At 41.1% G+C, this 19160-nt stretch overlaps 1 protein-coding gene across 1 annotated transcript in view; it reads left to right on the top strand.

Moving 5' to 3' along the window:
• EPB41L4A (erythrocyte membrane protein band 4.1 like 4A) overlaps window positions 1-19160 on the top strand; it is a 220303-nt gene that overhangs the window by 192948 nt on the left and 8195 nt on the right. Inside the window, exons 18-22 of the mRNA XM_090038376.1 lie at window positions 6190-6309; window positions 13519-13566; window positions 14343-14411; window positions 15279-15389; window positions 18726-18807. Of these exons, the coding sequence (XP_089894502.1) occupies window positions 6190-6309; window positions 13519-13566; window positions 14343-14411; window positions 15279-15389; window positions 18726-18807 (430 nt within the window). The remainder of the gene's footprint in view (window positions 1-6189; window positions 6310-13518; window positions 13567-14342; window positions 14412-15278; window positions 15390-18725; window positions 18808-19160) is intronic.

Here is a 19160-nt window from a genome sequence, read left to right as displayed (position 1 = left end):
ATATAAAAATTTCTATATGGTGTTGCAAAAAACCATTAATATGCTTCTGTACATGCAAATGTGTTTTGAAAGGAACCTCAGTAGTTGGATAATTTTTTTATAGTTCTTAACACGGTATGTTTCATATGCAAGTACGTTGTTTTGCTCTTGTATTAGCCTGTATGGGCTCTCTGTCATCTCTGATAGAAAAAACTGAAGCCAAGAGGTGAATGATAGCAAGTTGCCTTGCTCTTTTTTATTGCTCCATCATGTGCAGTTTCCTTATGAAGAAAGTCCAGTTTTTCAGTCTAGAAACTGTTAATCTCAACTGAGTTTGCTTAAAATTCTCGTAAATACAAACATAGTCTTTATCATATTAAAGAAAGCAAGCCAAATCAGAGTCCTTCCACAAATGGGGAGAAAAAAACTGAAAGGAACCAAGACTGCAGGAAGTTCTGATGGTTGGGCTACAGAATCAAAAATGCTCTGTCAAAATGGTTTGGTTTTTTTTCTTTTTTCAACAGAAAATTGGGTTTTAAACTGTTTTTAATGCACATTTTAGAGAGTGTTGAAATATTTTGCCTAAACCCTCTCAAATTTGGCCAAAAATGGGAGTTGTAGTGCCTCATGTGAGTCGTGGTTGCCCTTCTGCTGCCATAAAAAAAATTATGGGGGCATAAATTGTGGGCAGACAGATGTCTTTGCCCCTTATGCTCCATGTGCCCAAAAATATTGCTGCGGCAAAAAGTAGTCATGGTTTTTGATGTCATAAATGGGAGGGCATTTTTTACTTATTGTACACCATGGGAATTCCCCTGCAGGGGAGATTCCTGTCAGGTTTGCAGACGAGTGCCCCAAGCATCTCCCTATAGGGGATTCCTACAATGCATATATCAGATTGCTGTGCCCTGAGTTGCAGCGCTTGTCTGCAGGTGGGGGAACCCCTTGTAGATGCGTGCCACAAGTCAGGGTATGACACCCTGTTATCCCACAGGATTGGGTTCCTGGAACTGTGGAAGCAGGGGCCTGACCCTGGTGAAGTCTGTAGATGCCAGTGAAACGCATCAACTGTGTCAAGACATAATTCTGCTCCAAAGTTGATGGAAATTTTACTGTCTTTTTCTTAAGTATTTAAAAAAAAATATTATCTTACCATGGTGACTCTTTGTATAGTTACCTGCTACCACAATACTGTACATTCTCTCAAAGCCACAATATTGTTGCACATTATTGCTTTCAGCCATTTTATCAGAACTCTGCAGTGATGAGACATTGGTGTTTTAAGTGCGCCTCCCCCTTGCTGCTTTGGGCCGGGGCCATTCCTCCCCTCCTCTCTACCAATTTGGACTGAGGCCAGGGCTACAGCCACTCCCCCTCTCCCCCCTGCTTCTTTGGGCCAGGTCTGTTCACCACTCCCCCCTGCTACTTTGGGCTGGGGTTGCTCCTCCCTCCCCCCCCCCCCCCACTGGCTTGGGTTGGGGCCTGTGACCACGGCAGCAGTCATGGTAGGAGCAGTTGCAACAGCAGTTGCGGTGGGGTGCAGCCACTAGTCTCCCCCCTCCCCTTCCCACTCCCCTCCTTTCCTTTCCTTCCCTGCTGGTGCTCCAGCCCCTGGCTCCAAGGAGTGCGAATAAAGCGTTATGGACAGACAGACAAAGGCTTTTATAATATTAGAATATTAATAGTCACATATCATATTTGCATGTAATATTACCTAGGACATAAAGGTAAATGTAAAACACAAGGAAGAAAACAAATGGAGCAGAGCCAGGGATATTGGAAATCTGGCCCACAGGCTGGATGTGCCCTGTCATCCAGCTGACCTGCCAGTGTTGCCCATTGGTCTTAAATTGGACGCATGCCCTGCTGTGGCGTGCATTGGACCAGTCCTATACACTGCATGGGCAGTGTGGGACCAATCTGGCATGTGTTGCAGGAAGCACTTGGGGCTGGTCCTGGGCACATGCTGCTGACTGTGCTCAGAGCCAGTCCTGGGCTCATGTTCACAAGGACTGGTCCAGCATCACTCCTAGTTTACAGGGCCTGATGAGTTTGACACCCTAGGAGTAGAGGAAAGCAGGCATATGTAAGAGTTGCAAACACTGATTGAGAATAAGGAGATTGTAGTAGGGGCAAGGATAAATAAAACATCATTCAACTGCCTGCTGAGCAAGACATCACTGCAGGAGACAATGGCAGTTGGAAGTAATTTATAGGGTAATTGTAGACAAAGAAGGCTGGAAAAAAGCAGAAATGCAGCAAAAGTAAATGAGTTCTTTGCTTCAGTTTTCTTTAAGAAAGATGTGGCCAGATGCCTGAAGCAGACATAAATTCAGAGGGGAAGGAGTTCTTAGGATTTAATGTTGGAATTGCATCAGCAGAGGTGATTAAAAAAAAAAAGAAAAAAAAATTGGAGTGCCTGAAGACTGACACACATACATGGCCAGATCAGACCTGCAAGTTAGATTTCAACAGCACGAGGTTACTAGAAATTCTAGCCCAAGTCTCCACCATATCTACAATTAAGGCATTATTCTTTTAATAGTCAACGTATAAAGAGGTTCTGGAGACTTTTTACAAAAAGTAGAAACTGTAATATCCTCACTCTCTGATTTAATTTAATTTTTTTAAAACCTAGAGTTCCATAAATACTGATATTTATGGAGGGGGCAAAATGCAGCCCTCGAATAAAACAGGAAAACTTTAAGGACATAATCTCATTTTAGATGTGACCTCAAATTTGGAAGAAGAATTATCATCCCCTGTGTATTTCTGTCAAAGGGCAGCACCTTAGTGAAGGTGCTGTTCTGTGGTGCCTCATCCACTCTCAGAATGAGATCATGTGAGGCAAGGTAGATGGATTTAGACTAATATGGCTAACTACCTCCTTGAGATATTTTAAGTGTAAATCTAGTGCCGTATGTAGAGAAATTGAGGGGAGAAGAATTTACTTCCATTGGACAGTGTCCAAAAGTGGCCAAATTTTACACATACTTCTTCGAAAGCAATGGACCAAGCTTACCAGGGAGCCTTTAAAAGCTATCAAAGTTATTTCACTGTGGAGTCCTGGTGGTTCCAGGCAAGACATGTATACATTAGCATTCGTACTAGTTGCAAGTATGGGCTTGTCTAATTCCAGTGTTGAGTAAAAGAATCGTTAGGGCAGATTTAAGGAGAAGCCTGAAGAACTAACTGTTACGACCTCTTTACATTTGGATCAGAAATGTTCTAGCTATAGACTGTTCTGATCCCAGGATTTAATAGTATCACATTGCTTTCAGATGAGGGCTGAAAACAGCTTTGGAAAATATTTTTTGTTTATTACTTTTTGCTTATGCAATATAAATTATTAGTTTGAAATAACAGTTAACTCTGTTGCTAAAATTTTTGTTTGCTCAGTCATGGCTTCAAGCAATATTCAGTTTGTGAGCAATTTTCTATTTCCTTTTTGTAATTATTTACCTTTAGAACTGTCGAGAACTTCAGCTGCAGAAGAGCACTTTCCTGTTGTACTTGCAATTTCTTTCCTTCTTAGCCCCAAGGGTTTCTACCTGCATAGTGGACCACAGTAGAAATGATATGTTTACTGCGCTAATGAAAGATCATTAATCAAAAGCCTATTAACAAAGTGTGTGGTCAGTGCAGAAGTGTAATTTCAAACACTTGTCATCAAGGCACTATCTCACATATTGTATGCAGCAGTGCATATATCATCATCTACTGTAATGTGTTACTTTGTGTTGTATTGTGGATGGTTTTTAATGTTTTATGGATGATGTCTAAATATTTATGAAATCAAACCTCTACCAGAGGGGACATGTCTCTTTGGCACACTTGATGCTTTTATTTACGAGGTGCTGGACTTGTTTTTCTACTGCCTTACACATTTATGATCATTTATTAATGCACATAATGGGTGTGAAGCAGTCCTGTTCTGATTTGCAGCTCTTTTGAACCCATTTTCTGCAGGTTTAAATATATGCTGTATGTTGTACAAGGGCTCTGCAGTTTGTATGATGATGTGATGGCTGCACTTTGAATGAATTGGATTGTTTTGGAAGAAAATCAGTATGCATTACTTGTTGATGTCAGAATGCCTGCATATAAATTCATATGAACTCCTGCCATGAAAAGCTTACAAATTTAAAACAACTTGTTTATAGATTAAGACCCAGTGCTCTGATGGGTTTTGGCTGCTTTGTGCCATTCAGTACAGCTGTGCTAATTCACACTAGCTAAAGACCCAGCCCAACATTCAATAAGCATGTATACAGAAAATCATATTATTAAAGAATAAGAAAGAAATACCTTACATAAATAACAAATCTGGCCTGCTACAATTCAAAAGGCATCTAAAAAGTTTAGTTACAGTGAAGAACAATAACGGAAAAATGAACCGCATTTTCAAAGGGGTGAGGTTTCCTGTGTGACTCTCTTGGTCAGCCAGCTTGTCAGAGAACTCGCTCACTGTTTTGTTTAACTTTTGTGCATCTCTTCCCAATCTGTTTCTACTTTTCAGATTTCTTTCTTACGCTTGGCTTATTGCCTTATCAAACAGGCCGGTCTCTCGGTGGGGTATTTCCGAGGGTCTGTCCCATGTGGAGATCCCCACCCTGGGAATACGTGTGGGAAGAGGGTGTAGCAATGGAAAAGGCAACTGCAGAGACCCATGGGTCACATGTTAACTGCTTGTGGGCTGCCAGATGGACAACCCTAATCTAATCTATACTAGATACAAATCGCAGAGAAATTAACAGATTTCTTGGGGTGGGAAAAGAAGAAAAAAGAAAAATACATTTTCAAATAGAATGTGTTTTTTTTTCTGGTAGTAGAATTTCTTAGTGCTAGGAAATTGAGAGTTATGGAAGGAGATAAGAGATTTAGTTTTAAGCACACTGTACAGGGTTTTCTACTATAAACACACTTCCCATTGTTACCTTTCTCATTTAACATATTAGATACTACCAGGTTTTACCTTCATATGTGCTAGGCAATGGTTTAGACATTAGAGAGGCATGTGAAACTATTTGAAGAGAACTTTTTTATTGGATTTCTAACAATAGGTGTTTTAATTTCCAGATAGAATCCAATCTCAGGTAGTATTTTAGTCCTTCACTTCTTGTACTGTTTCATTTGTTTGTAATACAGATGTTGCTACAGTAACTAGGGACTTGGGACCCCCTCACAGAACAGCATTCTTCTTTCAAAGAACAGTCATTCTACTCTGTTGTTCTTCTCTAGGGAAACCCTCGTGATGATTTAATGGACTTTTTTCCATTTTTGCTCCATCCTCATATCAGTGCATAGACCTTTGGTGCATGGGCCTGGCCCTTGTATAGGAGACTCTGCAGCTGCCATGGTAGTGTCTCCACCCTTCTGGATAGCATGATGGGTGCTCCATGGATCTCAGATCCTTGGAGAGATGCAGAAGGAACTGGACAGGACTCAGATGGAGTTGCGATTGCCAGAATCAGGCAAGGCAAGAGGGAAGGCCCTTGTCCTGCAGCATTGTTAGGGCCATAGTTTCAGGGGCTGCAGCCAAACCCATGGGGAACAACCAAGGGCTGGTGAAGATTGCCCTGAACTCTTGTTCTGTCTTGGAATATATGCCTATCCTGGCAGATCTGCAACCTTTGTGGACTAATCCCAAGACCCTTCTGCTGAGGAATAGGAGAATCTAATCCTATTCCATTGAGTAACAGCTCTTCAAGGAGATCCACTGGGATTTTTTCTCCTTAGGCCCTAGCAGGTGGTGGTGTCCCAGGAGGGAGAATGCAGATACGCACTTTACATTATAAAGAAGATGTTACACTAAAACTGGCATTGACTTGAAAAGCCAAAAGCACAGAGGTCTTTGGAATGCTTCTGTCTTTGATCAAGAAAAAATGTAATTCAAGTTGTAGTCTTGGTTTTACTGGTTTTGATTGATGTGCCTCTTGTATGCTCTGACGTAATTTATCTCAAAGTAATACACTAGTTTTGTTTCCTTTAACAAAGTTCTCTATTTTATAATCCTTTCTGATGATTGAAACTGTAAGCAGAGTAAAATATAATATGAATGTGATTATAATTATGCTTGCTAATCAGTTCTTTTTAAGGTTGCAGTTTGAATACTGCCATCATTCCACTGCAGACCTTATTGCAACATGCTCCTAAAACAAAGTACTGATTCATCAGATGTTCACTCCAGATGTGCTGCTTTTCATGCAGGTTACGACAGGAGAATGAAATGGTTGATTCAGCTCCTCAATGGGAAGCAGTGCTGAGGCGACAAAAGGAGAAAAACCAGGCTGATCCCAACTACAGGCGATCCAGGCACAGATCTCGATCGTATGTGAACATTTTTTATGCTTTGACTTACAGTACTGGTTGTCTTAGATTTTAATTAGGGGTGGGGTGGGTGGTAGGGGAGGAAGCATGGCATCAAGCCTACGGCTGACTAACAGGGGGTACCCTTAAGGTTTCTTCCATTTTCTTCTTCTCTACTCAGCATTTCCCCACTCTGGTGGGCACTCTCACATCCCCATAAGGTTCTTCTCCACCTGCTGTTCCCTCCAAGCACACTGCCCTGCAGCCCTGCATTATTCTTTACCTTTTCTCTGCACCCCCTTCTGAAGCTGGCTTGCAGCTCTGGCATCCACTCACCCTTGCCACCAAATTCGGCTCTGTAAATTTATTCTTAGCATACATTTTGGCAGCAGAGAAAGTAAGAGAGTGGCCCTCAGTACAGAGCAGGGAGGGCTGGGGGAGGTGAAAAGAAGGTGGACTTGTTGGCCCCAGAAGCAGATGGAAAGAGCCATTGTGGGAAGTGGGTGGGGTGGAGGGTGCAGGAGCGCTCGGCACGTTCTCCAAGGGCACAGTTCTTATTAGTTCTGCCTCTGTGATTAACTCTAGGGCTAATCTTTCCAGCCCAGTTGTTATTACCATGCTGAAACAGATTAATTACCATCCGGCCTATTCTTCCTGTATGAGAAATGGTTATTGATATTAAAATGCTTTATGTTGAGACTTTATACTGTTACTGGGTATTTAAAACATTTACTTTCAACACCCAGTGAGACTCAAATGTTAAAACATAATAAAATACAGGGCTAAAATGTGGCTATTGTGACTCATTGTGTTGAAGTAGTAAGTAGAGTATATTAAGTCTGAGTTTCATGACTTTTTTAAATAGAACATGCTATAAACTAGGAAACACATTTTGAACTCATAGCTTGAATATAAAATCTGCAACAATTTTTTTCGCTAGTGCAAAGAAAGTTTCTATTACATTAATGACACAGCAGGTGCTCCCTCTTGTGGCTGATTTAACTTATGAAATGTCTCGTAGTTTGTTTCTTTGCCAGAAGTTTATGCTAAGTAATCCAGTGGTATAAAAGGCTTTGATGGGTGATATTTTCATTAAGTATTATGGATGTAGCATCACAAATATAGAAGTGTTCTTCAGAATAAGAAAAGGCCCCAGATGGTGCAGTGAGAGCCCTGAGGACAGTAGGTGACTTTCTCCCCTTTACTTTGACAGTGATGAATATATTTCCATCATTTTGTTCTTTTCTACACAAAACAGCACTAAATCTGATAAAATAAAATTGACCCATACAAACACAGGAGAAGAAAACACAGTAAAAGAAAAAATTAACTTCTTTAAGATGTTACAAAACTGATAGAGTAAAAGGCTTTTAATCATTTAAATAGCCAAATTAAACATGACCTATAGGACCTACATACAGTAGGTTGTAGAGTTTATTCAATTTGGGCAAGGCTCAGCTGTGTGATAATGTGTCTTCATGTGTCTGAGAGAGAGGAGAATCAATTAAGTCCCTAGTTGAGAGTATGGGTGGGAGGTGGTTGTTCTTTTTAAATCTTGTAATAAGATAGTTCATTCCAATTCACATAGTTATCAATTGACACTGAACTCTGTCATTTTAGTAGTGTGGGTAAGGCCTCCATGTAAACTTGCCTCTCTTCATTCAACTATAAAATACAAAACGGGGTCACTTTAAGAGCTTGAAGTAGAGAGACAAAGTGTCATTAACTGGATCTGGTTTGACTTAGCTCATCACACTTGATTTGTTTGATAATGAGTAACATTAATCAGTGTTGACTTTGGCTTTTTTCCTCTTTTGTTCTGGGAAGAAATATTTGACAAATAATTGACCTTTGCTAACTTTTATAGCAACGACAAAAACAGAAAGCTCCAAATTCTAGTTCGGCAGGATTTGTTTTTAAAGCTCAAGTAAAACATCTGTGTAGCCAAAGGGCTTTTTTAATTAAGAAGAATGGCCATTAAAATTCCATGGCTACTAAACGCTGCCTAGCTGCAAATCATGAATTCAAACTGAATTATTAATAAGGGTGCAGATGCAAACACAAAATGCAGACCTTATTAACATATAGGATTGTTTGAGCTTGTAGACAACAAAATACAAGCCTTGGAGACACCACTTAATGGGAATTCCCATTAGATTTATTGAGCCTTAGAGAATCTGATTCATTTAGGAATTGTCCAGAGCTACTGTCTGTTCTCAGACAGGTCAGATTTATATAACAGGACAATCTGAATATATATTATTTATAGTATTATAGTTGAACGCTAAACTGTGGACTGTAAAATATTTTACAATAGAAATAGATTTCATAGATTTCATAGACATTAGGGCTGGAAGGGACCTCGGGAGATCATCGAGTCCAGCCCCCTGCCCAAAGGGCAGGAAGTCAGCTGGGGTCATAGGATCCCAGCAAGATAAGCATCCAATTTACTCTTGAAGGTGTTCAATGTAGGTGCTTGAACCACCTCCGCTGGCAGACCGTTCCAGACCTTGGGGGCTCGGACAGTAAAGAAGTTCTTCCTTATGTCCAGCCTGAAACGGTCTTGCAGGAGTTTGTGACCGTTCGACCTAGTCATCCCTTGGGGCGCTCTGGTGAACAAACGTTCCCCCAGATCCTGGTGGTCACCCCGATAAACTTATAGGTGGCCATCAGATCACCCCTGAGCCTGAGCTTTTCCAGGCTAAAGAGTCCCACGTCTCTCAGCCTATCATCGTAAGATCTGTTTTCCTGACCTCTGATCATGCGCGTGGCTCTCCTCTGGACTCTCTCAAGCTTCTCCACATCCTTTTTGAATTGTGGAGACCAAAACTGGATGCAGTACTCCAGCTGCGGCCTCACCAAGGCCAAGTACAAGGGGAGAATGACGTCCCGGGATTTGCTCGAGAAGCATCTATGGATGCATGCCAGCATTTTGGTCGCTTTACTACCCGCAGCATCGCATTGCAGGCTCATGTTCATCTTGTGGAGACAAATGGGGGGGGTGGAGACTTGTTTGGCATTAATAATCAAGGAAGATTATATTAAGCAAGAATCTTCTTATCCTTGTCTAGGATTGGAGCCCAGCAAGCATAATCATGAACTTAATTTAAAACAGAATGTTTCCTAAGAGTTTCTAGACTATATTTAATTATTTTCAATATTTTAAAAACATACATGTACAAAAAACCATCCATTTGCAATATTTATTAACATAATTGTTGCCCAGAGCAGGGAGGTTGGACTGGATGATCTTTCAATGTCCCTTCTAGCCCTTAATTTCTATGATTTGTATGATTTCTATGATTTCATATATATATTTGTAATGCCTACATTTATATCCTTAGAGTGTCTTATTTTTTGTAAGCTGTTCCTAAAGTTAAGGAACCTTTGAGACTGGGTCCTGATGCTGCTACCTTCATAGGTGAAAAAGTCTATATTTCCCCCACCCAGGGAGAGCTTGCAAAATTATTTGCCCAATCCCAGACACCAGTGTAGGTTTTTAAAAACATTATTAAAGGTTTTAGAATAAAATCTAAAATGCAAATAAATTGAAAAGTTAACACTACAAATTATATTATCTGTATCTTATACCATAAATAATAGTGCTGTGAAAATGATGCTGTCCTTTATTCATGCTACTTTACCACAAATTAAATAGCATAAGGCTGTCTCAGTAAAATAACACTCAGTAAGCACATAAAAGGTAAAGAGTGTACTGACAGTTTACAAAGGGGTTGCTTAGCTCCTTTCCTTTTTATTGTTGCATAAGTTTTTTTTTTCCAGGGGGGAGGGGAGGGGGGGCAGGGCCACTAGTATTTCACAACCCAAGCTGCTTATTTCTGTATTTGGAAAAAAAAAGTCCACAAATGGAAAAGCCTGCATGTTGCTAGCAATATGATATAGCTTGTTGTATTTGCTGCTGTGAAGAGTGGCATTAGATGTACTAGTTTCTATTATTTCTTTGTGTGCATGTATGTGGAAGGGACATGGAAGGAAACAAGCGTGGCTTGTAAAGGGGTTGAGGAGGCATGGCCTAGCCCGTTATTACTGCTGTAACCCAGAAGTCAAGATTTCTCTGGTGGTGGGCTATAATGGAATATACTGTAAAATCTGGGGCCAAGCAGTGAGTAGTTTTATTTCCACATATAAATGTAAGTATGGCCTAATCTAGTGGATTAGTGGATTGCACAATATGGTGCCTTGCAAGAGGACTGGGTTTAGGAGTGATTCTGGAGCATTTCTTCCTCAGGCTAACTACGACTTGTGAGCACTATGGGGCAATACTCCTTTGAGAAGCTAGGATAGCTCTTTCAGTGAGATTTCACAATCCCTAGTGGCTGATTATTTAGCCTCAGAAGAGGATGCCTATCTTCCCAGCCCCAGGGTGAATGCAGACTTTGCAGCTGCTGCTTTGTGAGCAGGGGATTGAATGAAAGGAGAAATCAGTTCAGAATTAAGGGGTGAAATAGGCCATTAAAACTCCACTCACATACCAAACTGCTGCCTCAGGGAGTTGTAAACACCAGAGCAAGAAGGAAGGAGAAGCAAGAGAGGGAAAGGAAAGAAAAAAGGTGGGAGAGAAAAGGAGAAAAGAATTAGAAGTGGGAACTGAGAAATAATGAAATATGCTAATAGACACATACAAAGCATCCACCTGTTTTGGGAGAACTGAGCAGGAAAGTCAGACTATGGGCCTCTTGCAACTTTTGGAATCATGAATTGTCAAGATGGACATCACTGTAAGAGCTCAGGAAGATATTTTGATTAGATAGCAGGACAGGTTGATGAATATGAGCTGGCTATGTGGTAGGCCACACAATAGTGCTTGGAGACCCATTACCAGGGCAAAATATAAAGATATGGAAAGATTTCTTTTTACTCCCAGTGGAGAACTATGAATGTAAAGGTGGTTTTCACTTTCTTTATTTTTCTGGCATGTATACAGGTCTAGATGCTAAAGGGAAGTCTTTTAACAAGTGACCATGTATAAATTGCCAAAAATTTAATTCTGACTCTGTCTCTAAATTATCTGTGAAACACTTGTAAACTAAATATAAGTGTCACTAAATATTAGTTCCCTAGACTGAGATTTAAAAATAGCTCAAAGATGAAAAGTAAAACAAGAACATTTTTCAACTCCCCACGCAATAAAAGGGCAATATGAACTATAGAGAAGCTTTAAATCAGGGGTGTCCAACCTTTTTGAATGTTGCGCCAGATCATGAACTTTTTATCACTCATTGGGCCAACAAGCCATATTCATATTTTATCACCCCGCAGGCTCTATGTTGGACAAGCCTGCTTTAAACTGTCTTATTAACCCTTGGGGGTTATGCCCCTAAGGAGTAAGATACTGGTTCACCAGATAGTGCTTTCCATTGAACATGAGTGCAGAACTATGCTGCCTTCACTTCTTTCCACTCTTCATTCACATCTGTGGGATCCTGAATTCCAATGTGTGTCTGGCCATAATAAGACACAGCATGGGTCAGTTCTCATTGAAGTCAGTTTCCAAGTGTGTTTCTATAGAAATCAGTTAATTTCAGTCTACTGACTTGATATTGCCATCAAAACTGCATTTTGCTGTGGTTGCTTGTCAGGAAGAAACTGGGTCAAGACTACCAATGTGTTTACACATGGGTCACCAAAAAGCTGTCAGACAGCAGTGCATTTAGGTTATTAAGGATACATGGTTCACTCGTTCCTTGAAAGCACTTCCCCATGTTCATTGGTTGTCTATAGGTGCATCACTTCACTGGACGCTCCAGGAACTGCAGTGAATGAAGATGCTTTAATATTCTTTTAGAGGATGCAGTATATGCACAGCCAGTGCAGGGTCACAGCTTGAGGCTCCTTGGATAGACTACTGCGACAGTGCGTGATTGTCCTCTGCAGTTCTTGTTTGTAAGGATGTGTTTCCTCTTTTTACTGGATACCCATGCAGGGCAGTTTGAATGGTAATCAACAATACAAAAGAAAGAGTTCTCCATTTAATTTATGAAATCTTGAGATCTCAAGTCCTTTTTAACTTGGCTATTTAAGGTGGTGACCTTTTCTAAAATGCCATTTTTATTATGGCTCATTTCAATGGCTGAGCTATTTTTTTTTCTACTTGAATTTTTCTTTCCCTCTGAAATATTTTTTTACTCTGATTTTTCTCTTTTTCAAACCTTAATTCTTTCCATTTTTCTTAACTATGATCACAATGAAAAGAAATATTTTAAATGTTAATGTAACCACAATCTTTGCTATGTAAAGCACCTTTTATTACTGGGCTGCATAGCCTTTGGTGGTTATGAACAGGAATTTTCAAGTTACAGCAGCAGCAAGAGTCTTTCTCTGCTATTCTTACATGAAAGAGAAACTTATTGAAAAATCTAAAGCAATTAAGAAGGCATTTTCTGTTGTTCATTGAAAAAAATGTACGCACATATAAGTTGATCTTTACTACATGTCATTACTTGTTCTATAAAAAATTGGGGGAAATTTCTTCCCAACACATGCCATATGCTCACACATTTTGTCTATCTAGTTCCCCAGGGATAGAGTGCCTACTGAAGTATTTATGATTATTAGTGATTATTTGTGTTCAGAATCACGTATGTTGAATATCCCTCTTGCTACACAAAGGCAAAGTGAGCAGGTATTGTGCAGGCTGCTTTGTGTCTTAATAGTCAGTAATTCCAGTTCATGGGATGGACCAAATCTGGACAAGAGGTGCTCATCACTGGAGCACTATAAACTAATGAAACTGGATATGCATGTTTCTTCCTGTCTGGTCACTCTTCTTGCTCCTTTCCTTCATCCTTATAGGGTTTTCAAGTGCCACCTGGGCCTTCTGTAAGCAGGTAGTTTAACTCCAAAAGATATGGACCTCAGTTGTGCGAAGCTCACACAGGAGACAGCTGTCCTTTGCTTATTTCATGTGGCAATAAAAAGTTTTCCTATCTTGAATATTTTATACATACTTCTGCTGAAGGCTAAAAGAACAGCAATTACGATGCAAGTCAGAATCTCTTGTTCAAGAAATAACTTTTCAGTTTCAGTAAAGCAATGATGAAGGTTAATGCTTTTCCTAAGATAACAAGCTTTCAAATTCAAGTCACTGTCAGATTACATTTCACACTATTACTGTGCTTGATATGTGCCATTAAAGGTCATCACTGAGCAGCAACACACCAGGAAATGTGACATTTTTATAACTACAGCTTTTTTTCTTGGTGTTTATAGGAGAAGCCCAGATGTACAAGCAAAGGAAGAATTATGGAAACACATTCAGTAAGTATTGTTATGTTCAAATTGTTTGGTTCCTTTATGTAAATTATAAAATCAAGGTGTGAGTAAAACATTTTGCAAGAATGAAAAGAGCTTTTATGAATGTTCAACATTTGCAAGTAAACAAGAATAATAAGATGGAGCAGAGCTGGAACTAATGACTGTTGGAGGCAGTATGTAGGAAGGACAGTCACTGGGGCCTACTTTATCACCGCCTTGCATTTAGTCTTTATGCCTGTGTAAAGTCAGAATGGTAACATTTAATACTCACCTGGTTTTGGTACTGTGCTTTACCCACATTGTACCAGTATCAATGACTACACAAGGCCAACATTGGAGAAAGCCACATCTGCTGACTTAAAGAAATCCCCCCCCCTCCCCTTTCTATCTATGCTGGTCATTTTCAGTCCTGTGCATTTCTTTGGGAGTTTAAATGTACCTCCAAATGTACTTTTTGGACTATATATATTGTAAGAGCCCAGTTAGGATTATATGCACTGTTCTACTTTTGTCTGAATTTTATTTATTATAGAAAAATATGATTTTACAGTCTAAAAAGGTGAGAACAGGTAGGTGGAAGATTAAGTTGAACATACTGGTGCAGCGATCAAGGTGATATTAGATGCACCTAGTAGATTTCCTGTGTTGGCATCATGGTAGCTTTACTGCTGCAGAGTTTGGTTTGGAAAATCTTATTTGCTTTTCACAACAAAAGGAAAAATTGTTTTCTAAGGATTCAGTATTAAGTGCATCTTCATCATCTGTCTAATCCTTTCCAGGAAGGAACTTGTGGATCCAATTGGCTTGTCTGAGGAACAGTTAAAAGAGATTCCATATACCAAAATAGAGTAAGTTTGATTTTTCTCTCTAGAAGTTTCCAAGTGCTTTCCTTATCCCTTTCATTAGGGTCTCACCCTGGAATAGTGTTTTTTGAGACTAAGAACAGCCTCCTCCTAATCTCTGAGCTTTCTTTCTCCTTTGAAAATATTGATTCTAGGATGCTGGATAAGGTTGGTGGAGGGCAAAGTGACTCTTAAACCAAAGATTTTTCATCCAGCTGCTATAAAAATTTCCATCATCTGCTGCTATGTTGTGTGTCAGTATTTGTTCTAATATAGCACAGGGAAGAATCAAGGCCTTGGGAACATGTAGAAAACACATTTTTTGCTGAACCCTTGCTTTGCCCCCCTTTTTAATGTCCCTTTTTAATTCTGATCACCCAAAATGATTGCTTGACATGTTGACCCCTTTTCCTGTTTATCCTGGGCAGCTGCCAATACTGAGTAGTTTCCTCCAGATCAGGTGTCCGTTTCACTCTGGCTATCCAGGAAGCTGTCTTTTGACAGAAGCAGTATCTCAGTTTGCGTTACAATGTGCTTCCATTGCATCACTGAGCAAAAAAGAAAAAAAAAAGATGATGGTGATGGTAAAACTTCTGCAGGCTGGATTTTTGGATTTTTAATTTGCTTGAATAAGTTCTCTCCCAAGCACATGCCTTCACCAAGAGCTGAGTGTTTCATTTACAGTGTTCATTGCAACTTAAAATATGAACTTTCAAGTACAAACACACAAAGAAAGGGCTGGTCCTTTGAATTTGATAAGTACAGGACGATGCCTGTTAATAGAAAAAAGGATTTTCTGGTTTGAGGTTAAATTTGCTTTTGAGGCCTCAGAAGTCTCAGAAGTATTGACTGCATATTTTGTTTCTCACTTAGGACTCAAGGTGATCCAATCCGTATTAGACATTCACACTCTCCTCGAAGTTACCGGCAGTATCGACGTTCACAGTGCTCTGATGGAGAGAGATCCGTTCTGTCAGAAGTGAAGTACGTGGGATGTTACTTTTAGCACTAGCTTGTTTTAATGTGGCACAGATCTTCCCCACAGATCACAGATAAAATTAGAGGTAGCTTGTCTGTGACATGTATACTGCTGTTGGCTGTGATGGATCTCAGGCATCTCTGGAAAGTGCGGTTTCTTTAGAGCTAAGGACTCAATGAAGCACAAAACATTTGTAGTCTTCTAGACCATGGATGATTGTTTTGTGCTATGCTGACCCATTTAGAAAAAAATGGGCACTTCCTGCAGAAATCAAAACAAACATACTCTGCTCTTTAGCAGTAGGTTAGGAAGATGCTTGAGGGAAAAGGAGGAGAGCTTATGTGGATCAACTTCCAGGTGCCTCTGCCACTTGGAGTCAGTCTGTCCATATCAGCAATCTTTGTTGGAAGCTGCAATACAGTCTTGCTGATCTGTGAGTGGATAGAAAGAAACCAGCTGAGCAGATCACTTATGAACTTAAAAAATACATAAAGGGCCTAATTCTCAGTTACAGGAAGGACTTAAAAGGGGATAAAAATATTTGAAAAATATCATCTACATAAAAGGCTTCGCCATCCAGTGTACAGATAGCGCAAAGGCTCTACATGGCTGTGTTCCCAGTACAAAGTATCTGGAAGAAAGGAAAAGAAGAGTCCATCTTGCTCCCTATTTGTTGGGAGGGACTTCTCTTTCTGGCCATCTTTTAAGAGGATTGTGTATTTACAGATTGTTTTTTCTGAAGGGATCAGCTAGAAAACTGAAACTAGAAACCCATTTGCTCAGAATAGTGATTTAAGCCTCAGGTGAGCCCACACGTACATTGATAGGTTGCTTGGTACCTGCTGGGCACACCTAGATGTGCAATTAGTGTGATGCAATAAACTCCAGTGCACACCGTGCCTGAGTTTAGTGCTCCCAGGTGCTGTGTTTGAATGTGTTCCTGGGACTGCAGCACGTTGAGCTGGGTTAGAACAGGTTGAGCTGGCAGGGGGCCCTGAGGGTCAGGCAGCCCCCACACTAATGCACCCTCATGCCCCAGCCAGCCCTGTCAGAAACGATACATGCATTGCTGTACAGTAAATAATACCACAGCAGGATAGTACTTGTATTTACAAGTACTAACCTGTGGCAACACTTACTGGTTTACTGCAGCCTAATAGGGCTGCATGTGTAGTCATGAAGACTTTACTGTGGAGCTAATTAGGAAGCTGCAGGAAATGTCTTATGTAGATACATCCACTGTATTTTTCATGGCTAATCATTAACTGAGCAGACCAGAGTTGCAGATTTCTTCCTGGGAAGAACACCACTGAAACTTAACTAGGTGTTATATTTATACTAAAAATGAGATTCTTCCCTTCCTGATTGGGAAAAGCTCATGGAAGCAGATATACCATGGACCAGCTGCCATGAAGAGACTATTTTGTTTTGATTGCATCCTAAATGTATGTTAAAATAAGGTTTATTTAGAATGACTTATTCAGTTATTCTCAATGGCAACTGACTATCCTTTTAAAGAGATAACCACCTAATGACTGTACAGATGGGACATTTTTGTCTTGTACTGTTGTCTGTCTTGCATTCCTAAGCCATGTTGTTTTGGGTGGCAGTTAGCTTTTGGACATCCCATACCATTCTCTGGAAGAAGGCAGCTTGAGAGCATCCTCTGCAGGGCATCCTAAACAACCTTTAACTCTGAAATCTCAGGAAAAGGAGAATCCTCAGAAGTAAAAGAATATATTCAGAAACTGGCACATACCAGCAAGAAAAGGATCCTAATGGAATGTCAGTGCTAGGCATCCAGACTAGACTATGTTTCTACCCACCTCAACAATTAAGTAAAAGAGGGATAAAGAATGGCCTCAGTATATGGACTGCAAACAGTGGGGAATGGTTACAGTAATTGAAGGTGACCATTTAGCTAAGACCTGTCCCTTACTTCAGGACTCAGTATTGGAGTTAGCATGGAGGGGTCTGGCCCCAGCCTCACAAGAAGCTCTGGGATGGATTCTGCCTCGAAGGATGGGTCTGTGATTTCTCCACCCTTTAAAACTGCAGACCTGGAGACTTAAAAGCAGTTTTTTCCCCAGCTGTATTTCCAGTCAGTATAGTTGAGTTAGTTGTTGTTCTCTTTGGTATGTTGGCAGACTAAAATATCTTACTAGCTTATGCCAGCAGAGGGTTCTTGCCCAGCCACTGTCACCCATGGACAGGGGCAGATCTGGGGGTGAAGTGGTACAGATGCACTGCCCCCCCACCTTCAGTCAGTGATGCTAGCATAGCAGCAGCTGGGGACTTTTTTTTTTTTAATCCCTGAATCGAGAAATAATTCTCTCCTTCCTTGCCCGCCCTCCCTCCCCTGCCCACTGCTGTTGCTGGCTCCAGCTGCCCCAGAGGTGGGTGGTGGGGGTGGGGGTGTGTTCCAGAGCTGCTCTTGCTCACTCCATCTGGGCTCTGTGTGGAGCTGGGCTCAGACAGGGACAGTGGCAGCAGCTGGCCAGTCCTTCCTCCCTGCCCGGTTCCCCTGGTGTTCCCTGCCAGCCTGGAGGAAAGGAGCCTGCCTGCTGCTGGTGGTGGTATCTCTACCTCCAGTTGCAGCAAGACTGGAGCCCCCCGTCACTCCCTGCTCATCTGATGGCAGTGGTAAGCGAGGGAGGAGGAGAATGAGCAGGGGAGGGAAGGAAAATGCTGCTCAGCATGGAAAAGGGAGGTGGGGAGGGAAGACTCTTACCTACTTACTTAAAAGTCTTGCTACTGCTTCTCTTGTGCTGTGGTTTGTCCATCCTAGTGTTTCAGGGAGGCTGGTAGCCAGGGTGCAGCTACTCCTGGCAACACAGGTTGCTGCTCCTGCATCCTCCTTTCCAAAGTCCTAGAGCTGTCCATGCCCATGGATCTCAAGCTGGCCATTGGTTGGTGTCCCTCTCCACCCTACCCCTGGAGTTCACATCTGAAATCAGGAAAAATCTGGGAAATACTGTATATTAATCCTGGCAGATGTGGCATTCCTGTGCCTTCTGCACTCATGTGGTTTGCCATTACCAGTAAGGAATTATTAGGGACTGAATACAAACCCTTTCGGGATGCTCCCCTTGGAAGTGCGGAGGAAGCTTGGTACAGATTTAGTGCCGCCTCCTCACCCTGTTTAATATTGCAGAGAGCTGCCACTGAGCACAGCCCAACACCATGTAAAGGAGGGAGTCTCCTTTCTGTGGCCTTATTTTGATCAAGATTTCCATGCAGCAGTTTCCCTGGTAGCGAAGCTCTCTGTGGCCTATAAAAAAGCCACTGATAGGCTTTCTCTTTTTCATATATATATTAGTGTATATTTCATTTTCTTCCAGTGCTAAAATTGATCTTGTGCCTCCATTGCCTGTGACTCGTTCCTCAGATGCTCCAGGTCCCAGCATCCCAGCTTCACAGCAGGTGGGTAAATGGGCAATTCGGAAGATTTTCCTAGTGACATTCCCTAGACCAATATTGAAAAGTGGAGGGGAAAAATTAAAAGCCCAATCTAATGTGTTGTTTAAAATCAATATTTTGTTTTCCATGCATATCTGCTGACTGAGATCCTTCAAGAAATTTAAATTACGTAGACCTTAACTGCTTAAAGATACGCTTCATGTTTACAGTCCCAAATCAAATTGCTAGGTACACTGAATTACATGATGTATCACATTGCAGTTACTATTATTTGGAAGCAGAGCTGACCTGAGCAGGGTGTGGGGCCTGGGGCAAATGAGCCCGTGTGGGGCCCCACCCCCACCCCCACCCTTCTC

Source organism: Crocodylus siamensis, chromosome 3 (assembly GCF_052110815.1).
Source record: "Crocodylus siamensis isolate JL-2025a chromosome 3, ASM5211081v1, whole genome shotgun sequence".
NCBI classification, from domain to species: domain Eukaryota; kingdom Metazoa; phylum Chordata; order Crocodylia; family Crocodylidae; genus Crocodylus; species Crocodylus siamensis.
Note: the sequence above shows the minus strand (reverse complement) of the source record. Positions and strands in the feature narration are given on the sequence as shown.